This window comes from Parasteatoda tepidariorum, chromosome 5 (assembly GCF_982258835.1).
Source record: "Parasteatoda tepidariorum strain Cologne lab strain chromosome 5, Ptep-v5.0, whole genome shotgun sequence".
Taxonomy (NCBI): Eukaryota; Metazoa; Arthropoda; class Arachnida; order Araneae; family Theridiidae; genus Parasteatoda; species Parasteatoda tepidariorum.
The window spans coordinates 23349867-23361001 of record NC_141759.1 but is presented as its reverse complement, the minus strand read 5'-3'; the positions used below and the strand labels follow the sequence as shown (position 1 = coordinate 23361001).

General features: G+C 31.5%; 1 protein-coding gene across 1 annotated transcript; it reads right to left on the bottom strand.

Annotated features, from left to right (window-relative positions):
- Nucleotides 1-928: 928 nt before the first annotated feature.
- Nucleotides 929-9225, bottom strand: LOC107441883 (sonic hedgehog protein). Its single transcript, XM_071185393.2, has 4 exons — nt 8799-9225; nt 6172-6279; nt 3705-3821; nt 929-1713 (listed from the first exon to the last, which is right to left on the bottom strand). The coding sequence occupies exons 1-4, from the start codon at nt 8944-8946 to the stop codon at nt 1040-1042; spliced, it is 1047 nt and encodes a 348-aa protein (XP_071041494.2). The 5' UTR covers nt 8947-9225; the 3' UTR covers nt 929-1039.
- Nucleotides 9226-11135: the final 1910 nt, after the last annotated feature.

Here is an 11135-nt window from a genome sequence, read left to right as displayed (position 1 = left end):
CAATGATTTGTGGAAAAACCAGCAAAAAATAAGCATCATTTTTTTCAAAAATATGACTGGTTAAAAACGCGGAAAAGTTGCTTTGAAAAATAATTTTAATGCATAATAATAAAACTTGTGGAAAACAAACAATTTGAAATTATTTATTCTTATGCCTACTGTTTTTTCTAACCGTCTTCATTTCTTTATCTAATAAACGAAGTGATAGCGCATAACGAAAAAGAAAACCCTAAGTGATAAAATGTTTCAGTTTCAATTTAGCACAGTTTATATCTAGAATTATAAAATAATTAAATTTATTCCTAGATTTATTAGAGTCAGGAAAATTATATATTACTAGTTGCTTTAAATGAGTTTGCGAGAAATTTACATGCGTTGTACTACACATATTAGTTTCTATCTGTTGAACTAAGCTCTATACTTAAAATAAATATTTTAGGGGCCGTTCAAAAAGTACGTACACAAAAATGGAGAAATTTTAACCCCCTCCCCCCTTCGCACATTAGGTCTTACTCCCCCCCCCCTTAGAGTATGTACATTTTATTAGTCTACCCCCCTTTTTCATAAAAATTTAAATAATTATGTTTTAAATAAAATTAAATATTTATTTAAAATATTCATAAGTTTTTGAGAACTGATTTATTCATTCTAACAAGTGGTAGCCGTGTGAAAAAAAATACAAGAACAAACATATGTATAATACATGTGTAGGAAAAAGTCAAATTGAAATTTGGTGTATGCTTATAATGTACGTACTTTGTATAATACCTTCCTCCTCCCCATCGTACAAAACCGTACAAAATAGCAAATCCCCTCCCCCACCTTCGGGATGTACGTACTTTTTGAGCGGCCCCTTATGCATAAATAGATATTCCACAAATTATCTTAATTTCATATTAGAAAAATTTAAAATGAATATTTCACAGCATTGGATGACATGAAAATATTTTATTGAAGTAATACAAGAAATTTAAAATTTTTCTTCGTAGTTTTCTCATCAGTTTCCAAACTATCTCTAAACTTGCTATAATATCTTAATTTACTTTGATCCAACTAGCCATGTAAGCATTTCAGCATACCAATGAATTCCTTGAAATTCTTGCGATTTTAACATGTTTTCCTTGTTGGCATCAATACTTTCAAATTCAAAATGCTTTGTATTTTCCACTATACTAATTGGCTGGCTCCAAAGCCAATCAAAACTTTTAATTGCACTCTTAAAATAATAGTGTACTCTCATTGGCCAAAATACGATGTGACTCTTCGTATGACTTTCAGCCTCGGCGTAACAGGATGCTAAAATGTTATTGACGACAATGGTACCATCCAATGTTAAAGGTGCGTAAACTCCAACCAAAACCAAAGATTTCAGACTTGTGACAACAGAGAGAGTTGCCATTTTTCCAACTATTTTCGTGTAAACGCGATCTCCAATCTTGATTTTGTTGGCATGAACTGCTTCAAAGTCTTTGTCATCAGTGCGCCGAAAAATAAGATGTTTGTCACTTATTAGTACAGTTGCATCAGAGTCTGTGGTAAGTTGAATAAAAGAAGACTCCATGTGTTTGTCTTTGTGCAGAAATGCAATGACTGGGCTGTATGTAAATGATCCGTCAGGCAGAAACCCTGAAGCAACCTCTTCACCCAGCTGTAAGTCTTTCATTTCTTTTTCACCACTTCTTGTAAGGACAATGCTACTCCCATGAAAGCAAGCTAGAAATAAAAGAGAATTGTTTATTACTATTGGTAATTGGATAGCACTGTAAAAATGCATAATCAAATTCCACGAAACTTTTTTTTGACGAAACTCTTTCCTGGTTTTTGCTCGGAGGAAAAAATCTCGTCAAAGTAACGAAATAATTGTCGTCACTTCTTCAATGAAACAAATTTTGTCAAAATTAAAGAAATATTTCGTCTTTTTATAAAAAGAAAAATTTTTCTACGCCTGACACATTTACTTTTCAAATTATCACTTTATCGTGGGCATTATATAGGTGGCTCGATGTCACCCAAACGCCACAAGAAGAACTGATATCAGACAGATAACTTACACCCATGCCCGGAGCTCGATTCTTCTTGCTATAAGGCCAACTCCTGGACCACCATGCAGCCCTAATTACTTTGTTTCGTCACTTTTAGTCTCCTAGTTTCTTCATTCTTGTTAAAGATCTCCCACAATGTACTACAATGAGGTTTTCAGTTGAAGAAACATTTTCGTCATAAATTTGAGACTTTGCGCTTCGTCACAAATCTCATGATTTCATGGAGAAATTATTTTAAAAATTAGTGAACTAAATGTCAAGAATTTCTGAGTCGTCAAATGTAAGAATTACATTTCTGAGACAGGACCGAGTGGATAAAGCGGATATGTGGCATTTTCCGAGTAGTTATAATCAAGGTAAAAAGGAAATCAGTAGAAACCGAACTGTTTTAAAATAGATATAATAAAAATAGGGGCTCATAACTCTTAACCTTATTATATTTGCCTAATTTGAAAAAGATATGATGAAATCCCTGATTATTAAATAATTCTTAAATGTCTTCTGACGCACGATGGCTGAATGGTAGTTCTTTGCGCTCCCATACCACAGGTCCTGGATTCGATCTTCGGACCGGGCTAGGCTGACTCAGCCGTTCATCCCTTCAGTGGGTCAATAAATGAGTACCAAGCATGCTTGGGAACCGGGGGTTCCGCGCTCGGCTGACCACCTGACCGGAATATCCGCTTATACACCCCAGAGCCCAAGAGCAAGAAAACTGAGATGAGCACAGTAGCCTTTGGCCCTCTATGGACTATCACGCCACTGAGCGTAGTTTAGTTTAAACGTCCCCTTACCTGCTGCAATCTTCAATTTATGAAGGATATAAAAATACGTTAAAAGTTAAAAGCAGTTTTATTTCACATGATTTGAAGGGTTGCAATTATCGGTAATATAAATTATCTGGATAGCTAAGTGGCATTTTTAACGCAATCGAAATTTCTTTGAACATATTTTATCTTAATAAAATTTTACTACAGAACAACGATTTCTTCCGCAGAATCATTAAATTTCGGTTTACTCGTTAGAAAAGGTGATAACTGATAATCTTTTAATGTTTTTAAAGTGGAAAGAGCGTCGAAGTGGATTCGGCAAGGAATAGTCGACGAGTGGTTTTTAATAAAAAAACCTATATTTCTACAGAAAGTTAAAAAAAAGAATGGTACAAAATCATAGATTAATTCCTACAAAACCGTAATCGCATATACGCCATAGCTCGATTCATCATCTATGGCTGACATCACCACGCATGAAATGAGCCGTTCTGGCTCTAGCGGTCTCACACGGACGTGGTCTCAAGTAGACATATCTCTTAACAGTACGTATCAATTCGGAGAGTGGGGATCTTCGAAAGCGATTAAAAAAAGTATTAGGAGTTTATAGACTCTACCAATTTAAAGCTTGCGAACAAGAAACGAGGACAAGACATAATAACTTTATTTCCTATTATGTACGATAAATTTTGAAGATAATTTATGAAAGATGTCTAAATAGCACTGAGATTCTGCACAATCTCATTTGCAATGTAGTTGCAACTCTTCAATGGTGTCTTCATTGTAATCTTTCGAAAATGACTTCTAACTTTTTGAAAATCAAATCAACAATTAATTAGCGTAACAACTTATAAGTGAGAGAGAGAGAGTTTTTTGAAAAAAATAAATTTACCTTTTTCACAAAATTCTCCAAAATCTCCTTCGGTACCATTCAAACAAGTGCACTTTGCTTTTCCATCAACAATATCGCATGTTCCATTGTACATACAGGGGTTGGGTGTGCATGGATCTAAAAAAGAAAATTGATTGTAATTTTTTCAACAAAAATAATTATTATCATTTTAGTTTTTTTTGTATTTTTAAAAACTGATGCGTAAAATTTGTGTTTAACGCGAGTTGAAAGAAGTGAGGTACAACGAAATACAAAGCATTATCATTTCACTTTTTTAAAAAAACGGGTATTTACAATTTGTTTGAGACAGTAGAAAAAAGTGAGAAATTCAGAGCAGCAGAGAAAACCTCTAGCAGTTTATTGCAACATCTATAAATTAACTTTCATCTAAGGTTTCTTTTGATTTTTAAAAAATAAGTAAACAGACAAGGGAAAAATTGTTACGACTCATTTTTTTAAACATTGCAAAACTTGTTTTGAATAAAGATTACAAAGTTGATCCGAGAAAAAAAAACTAAGAAATTATTTTTTTCGGTAACTTCATTACAGGTTTCTCCTTTTACGGACTCATTCTGAATTTTTTAAAATAATTGCATAAAATTAAACTTGAATTCAAACAACCTAAAATTTTTTGCATCATTTTTAAGGACTTATGTTTGGAAATTTTGCTACTCTGTTACATTAAGCTGAATTTTTTGCAATATCAAACTCTGCCAGACTGCCTTGATCTATGAAGATACTGCAGATTCGCTTCATAAAATTTGCTATGGGGTTTGTTAGCATTATGTTTTCACTTCGTAGCTTTTTGTGAAGATAATTTGAGTAGTTCGGGCTCTTTTAAGAATAGCGAAATTTATATTGATCAATTCATAAATAATATTTCATTTTTAATTTAAGACTTTAATAATCAGCATCGAATTCAAGAATAGAACCCTTAATGGACGAAAAAAACGGTCATAACATGAAAATTTTTTTGTAGAAAACAGTCGCAAAATTTCCTATATTTCAATTCTGAAAATTATGAGTAAGTTTAGATTTGTTTTTAGGTTTAAATATTTGAAGAGTACTAATGTCTGGTTGAAAATTAACTGATAATCTCTAAACACAATACAATTAGTCTGCTATCTTGTGCTTAGATTGTGAAATAAACATGATTTCGAGCATAAGAAATAGTGGTATAATCTCTTATTTTTCAATACTCTATCCCGCAAATATCACGGGCACGAGAAACAGAGGGCGAGACTTCACCCAGTCATTTTGATAGAAGCAAGAAGAAAAGAGTTAAAACAGTTATTTAATTTAATAACTCCACGTTTACAAGCATGCGGAATTTAAAATTAGGAAAAGGCGAAAGTGAAACTTTTCGTCATTATGAAGACGGCGAGAAAGAGGGGGTTGAATTGCACCCGACTAAAACTAATTGAAAACGACAAAAATACTTTAAAAAAAAACACTATTTTATTAACAGCGTCTCGTTAATGATTTTTGTATGTTTGAAGGAAGCCTGCATAACTCTGGTTGGAAGTCAAGCACCTTAAAGGTCCAGCGATCCATGCTCGTTTGAAAAAATGTGAGACAGGAACAGACATTACTATGCATCAAATTGGAAGAGTCCCGACAAATGTGCAAAAATCCTAGCACATTACAAATATGATGAATGCAAGTTGTCTCAAGAAGAATAAGAACTGTTTACATAGTTATTGAGCAAATTGAATTCGATACAATATTTTTAACATAGGCATGATGTTGTGCAACAAAATACTTATTTGATTGATCTATATAGGAATAACGAGTTTTCACAAACACGGAAATTTTTATTTTACAGCCCTTATTTCAAAATTTCATGTTAAAATTATAAATTCATGAAATTAAGATTTGCTGCTTATGAATAATTTTTTTATGAATAATTTATTGATAAAAAATCCTGAAACCATATGTATAATAGAATATGCAATTGGTTTGTATTTAAGAAATGGGGTAGAGAAAAAAATAGAGAAACGTAAGACAGAACGTATCGAAAGAAAAAAGTGAAAGAAAGAACCTTTTTAATGATTAAATGATGAAATTTGCATCAAGTCGAATTTCTATTACTTGCTCGTATAACTGAATTTCGGTTGTATACCGGGTACAAAATATTTCAGGTTTTCTATTAATTTTTAGGATGTTTTATTTATAAAGCAGCATCTTTAATATACAAACAATATTTATCTGGATGCAAATTAAATTACTTTCAATTCAGAAAGAACCTCATTTCTAAATTAAGTTACAACAATTATTATTTGTTGATGTCTGAAGGTATCATTAATATATTAAAGGGGACAAAAATTTTTAATATTTTTTTTTGAAAATAAATAACTGTAAGAATTGATTTATTTACCAGCATTTAGTTTTATTTCTTAAAAAAGTGACATGACCCCAAAATGTAAAGGATAAATTTGTGTTATTTAAAAATTAACATCATACCTACCTTCTTCACATGTATCTCCTTTATATGGCGTGGGACAATCACAAACAGCATTACATTCTACAAGTTTACATGTTCCTCCATTCTTACAAGGATTGATTGTGCAAGCATCTGCAAGTAGTAACATGCATTTGAAATACATGTGTGTTTTATGCTCACATTTTAATTTATATATTTATTTGTACAAAATAAATACAGGTTTAACGTTTTTTGCGTTTGTTTTATTGTGCATGCACTTCCATATTTCTCACGATAATACCAGTGAAAAGAACAAAACTAAATGTTTGATTTTAGTGTTGTTTTAGAAGCAAAAGTAAGTTAACTTATGTAGGTGTTATTATACAATATAAAACAAAATAATTAAATTTCCAATTTTGATATTTACATACCTGCCAACTTTAAATGCTTTCGAGGAAGATTTTCCACAGCGGTAGCAAAATGGAATTTAAATTACAATTTTAGGCAGAAACATGCACAGTATTTTGAAAATGTTTATACGGTTCTACCAAAGCTGTATTGCATATTAATGTATAAGATTAATTTTTTCAAAAAGGTCAAAAAAATTATAAGTTAAGTTTATAAAAGCAAGGAATATATAGAAGGCAGACATTTTACTACCACTTTAAATATAAAAATAAAATTTTACGGCAAATGCGTAAAAGTTTGGTAGGTTTATTCTAAAAATTGGAAATGCTCCATAGTGAAGGAATTAAGACTTTTTGTAGCTCTCAACAATATTTAACACGTTGAATGCTAATTTTTCATGACTCGCCCATCTGGTCAAACGATAAATAACTACAAACTAAATTTGTGAATATTAGACAGATTTTGCTAGTTTCTTATAAGGTTCAGCATAACACATCTGAAAAAAGTGGTGAATGACATAAGCCGACGAATGTTTTAGATATAGTGGTGAATAAAAATCTACTAAATTGAATTTATTAAATCAAAAATCAAAATTTATAAACTACCACTTGAAAATATTCATTGGTGGTCCGGAGCAAGTTGGCATCTCTGTGTTTATAAATAAAACTATTTTTGTGTGTTCTATACTGCATTAATTTCTTCAAACCATTTTAGTAATAATAATAATATAAAAAAATTAAAAATTTACTCGAATTATGTGTTTCTAATAATCTTGGCTTCGCCGGTCATCGGTGACCCTCATGGCATTTAATGTGTTAAAAAGGTAGTTAAATGAAAATAAAATAAAAAAAATAATAAAGAAAAGAATTAAGTAGACAAAATTATTAAAACCTTTCTGGCAGTAACAAATACCACGGCATACTTAACTGGTCTTCTGTAGAAGTTTTGGGTAATTTAAATACCGTGGTGGTCAAAATAATTTTAAATTAAGCGCTGAAGCAAAATCATTGCTAGAACCTTAAATTATAATAGAATAAACATTTACAGCGGAAATCCAGATAATATTGCGAACCTACTAATGAGATACGTAAGAGCGGGCCGTGGTAGCTCAGAGGACAGAGCATTCACCGCCCAATGATGTGAACAGGGTTCGAATCCCAGTGATTGCTGGTCGATACGAATTCCGTACCCAGCTCGCACCGATCACAGTGCTGACGTAAATTATCCTCATCGGTAGACGGATCATAGGTTAGCGATCCTTTGCCATCAGGTTAATCGTTGGAAGTTTTCGAGGTTTTCCTGTCCATGTAACACAAATGCTTGCTAGTTCAATCAAATAGATATCTACAAAGACAAATTTTACCTAGTACTTGATTCGGGAGTTCCCTTGTTTTTTGGATTGGGCTCAAAATTACAAGGCAACGGAGTTGAACATTAGTAGTCGTAGACCCTAAATTGGGTCAGCGATTCAACGACGATAATTGAATAGAATGAAATGTGTTATTTTTTTCCAAATCGAAACCTCTGGGGGTACCGATCCAGGAGTTTCCTTGTCTTCTGGATTGGTTCAAAATTACAAGGCAACGGCGTTGAACATTAGTAGTCGTAAACACAAAAATTGGGTCGGCTGTTCAACGACGGTCATAAAATAAAAAAAAAAATTGATAAAAAGTGGGATCGTGACTATTTTATTTTTAGTTTTCATCTTTGAGAAACAAAACATCAAAAGTCTATCAAGACATGTATTTTAAATAACGTATAATAAGTTCAGATACGGAATCAAAAATTTTTAAGCCTCAGTTCAAAGAAAAAAAAAATTATCAAACCAAATAAATATTATTTAATTAAAAAAAACTTCTGGTCGTTTTCATACCTAATTTTATTCGGAACAATTTTGTTTTGTTTGCTATTTATTTATTATTATTATTATTTTTTTTTTTTTAAGTAGCGGCTACCTCCTACCTGTATTTTGGAACTCGAGAATCAAAATAAGGGATGCATATTCAGAGAAAGTGCGCTTTTTTGTATAACAACATAACTTAAAAATCGTCAGCACAAATTAATCAAAAAATTTCTGGTTAGACAATTGAAACATTATGATTGAGTCTTAGTACGTGAAAATATGATCATTAAATCAAAAGTTCAGAGTTTTCACCCCTTTTTCCTGCAATTTTAATATCAATGTGCACATTGTTGGAATATAAAAACCAGGATTTGATAAATTAAAACACATAAATATATTTAGAAAATTTGAAATTTCTTACTTCCCAAAGAACGACCTGTATGCACTGGAGTTTGCTCCTGCAATTTAAGGATGCCTTCCTTTTCCTTATTTGCAATTGAACTGCTATAAGATGTTGATATAAAAATAGCAAATGCAACTATACCGAATGCAATTCGTGAAAATGTCATCTTGAATTTTTTGGTTCAAATTAACATCATTAGACATCGATAACAATTTATACAAAGCAACAACCAATGAAAATTAAGCTAAGGAGGTAGTAGACGACATAAATATGATAAAAGGTATTCTTAATTTCGTGTTGTTTCGCCGAAACAATTGTAAAGCACATTTATTCTGTTGATAAAAACTACCAAAATAGAATGTGTTATTTGCCGAATGCTTAAATTATTTTGTTTCACTTTCTCTTCAACTCAGTTGTAAAGAGGACATCGTGTGTTTGTTTTATGATTCCATCGAGTAGGTACTTCAAAGATAACGAAATTTAGTTTATTTCCTTATTTATAAAAATGAAAATGAAACGTAATAAATCTTAGAAGTTGCGCAAATTTCATGCATGCTATAGTCACTCAAATTTTAAATTTTTGTCTAGGATTTTTTTTAAAGAAAAAGTAACTAATATATAATAATCTCATAAGGGTAAGTAACAAATTGTTAGAATAAACTTTTATTCAAACCGATACACATTTCAGCAAGTATGATAAAAACCGATTTGATTTTATCTTACAAAGGTTACGGTTACGTATAAAATGACAAAAAATTATTTCCTTCAACTCTATCCTTATTGATTCCAGTGATTGGATATTATTAATAATACTTTATGGTTAATGATTTTGCTATTATACCATATTTTTTAAACATTTTAAAACATTTTTCTATTTTCTTATTCGAACCTTTTACTTTATATTTATATATTTAGAATGACGTAAGTACCCTCTGATGGATTAAATCATATCTGTTTTTACCATTCCTGCTATTCATCCTACTTGCGAAGGTATGCCAAAGTAACATTAAGACGCATATAGGTTTTAATTTAAAAACAAAATTTACCATTTACGATTTTAAACGTTGTTTTTAATGAAAGTATTATCACAAAGAATTCCTCGCTTAATTTTATAATCAAATTATGCTCAGAATTTCGTCAGCACCTTACTGGTACGAGTACAGCATAATTTTCATTGGGCAGTTACTTTTTTCATAAAAGTAATTATTTGCACCACAATTAACTGGCAACGATCTGGAAAGAATCAGTCAATTTTACCCACCGTGTTAATGTTAATGATGCATGCTTCAAGAAGCGTCTTTAAAATTTGATCGAAAAAGGGTGAAGAAAGGCATAAAGATGAGGAAAACATACCTCGGAATTTGAAGACGCAAACCATAATGAAATAGTGCAAATAGCGAAATTTATTTTTGTTTATTCACATTATAAGTAATAACTATCTCATATTGTGGAACAAAATATCATTTGAAACACTCATCATCACAACCTTTTTTTTTTTTTTTTACAATACGTAGTATATTGTAGAAAAACTGAGTCTTGGGTGATCCTTACTTTAATTTTACCTTTTTCATGTACATTTTTATTACTTATAATTTTGTCATTGCCTAATAATGGCAAAGTGCCATTTTTCTTTTCTCAAGAACTCCATTTGCTCCCCAAACTTTAATTTTGTCATGTATGTTTAGTTTGTTCTAATCAAATCATGCTTTGTTCTAACTAAAGAGGTATATGTTTGCTATCTACTACCTACAAAATCTTGTCAAACATTTTATTCCAGAGACTTATACAATATATAGACCCTCAAATTGGAAACTACCAATGTGGTTTTCGCAAGGGAAAATCTACTAAAGATCAAATATTTGCACTTAGACAAATTTTAGAGAAGACCAGGGAATTTGGTATTACCACACATCATCTCTTTATTGATTTCAAAGAAGTCTTTGACAGTGTGGCGCCAGGCATGGTGCGTAGGCGCCAAAAGAATCAACGGGATTACAAACACACGATCGGCAACCTTGGAACTGCCCCAGTATTTAAGAAGCTTCGAACTTTACTCAGTCTCTATCCCACACAGTCTTACTTAATTTTTATGTTTCTGTTTTTAGCTTGTTAGGTTCAGTTGTTAAATAAATGTTTAGTTTATTGTTGTCATAGTTGTCTTCAACTTAATATTAGAGGGTTCCTCCCCCTCAATTGGTGACCCTTGTGTTTATTATGTTTTTGGATACGCTATTATCCGTTGTTTTACAATTTGGAATAACTGCTTGAATTTGGTAATGTACAATTTCCTCTCTTATTTGGTCAACTGCTTTGCTTTGCACTACTTAAAATTTAAACTTAATGTTTAGTAATATC

Excerpts from the sequence above, each read along its gene's own strand:
- LOC107441883 (XM_071185393.2), bottom strand. The coding sequence starts at position 8,946 with ATGACATTTTCACGAATTGCATTCGGTATAGTTGCATTTGCTATTTTT. Across the intron at positions 3,822-6,171 it reads AGGAGATACATGTGAAGAAG|ATCCATGCACACCCAACCCC; the intron begins GTAGGTATGATG and ends TTTCTTTTTTAG. Across the intron at positions 1,714-3,704 it reads TGGAGAATTTTGTGAAAAAG|CTTGCTTTCATGGGAGTAGC; the intron begins GTAAATTTATTT and ends TTTTATTTCTAG.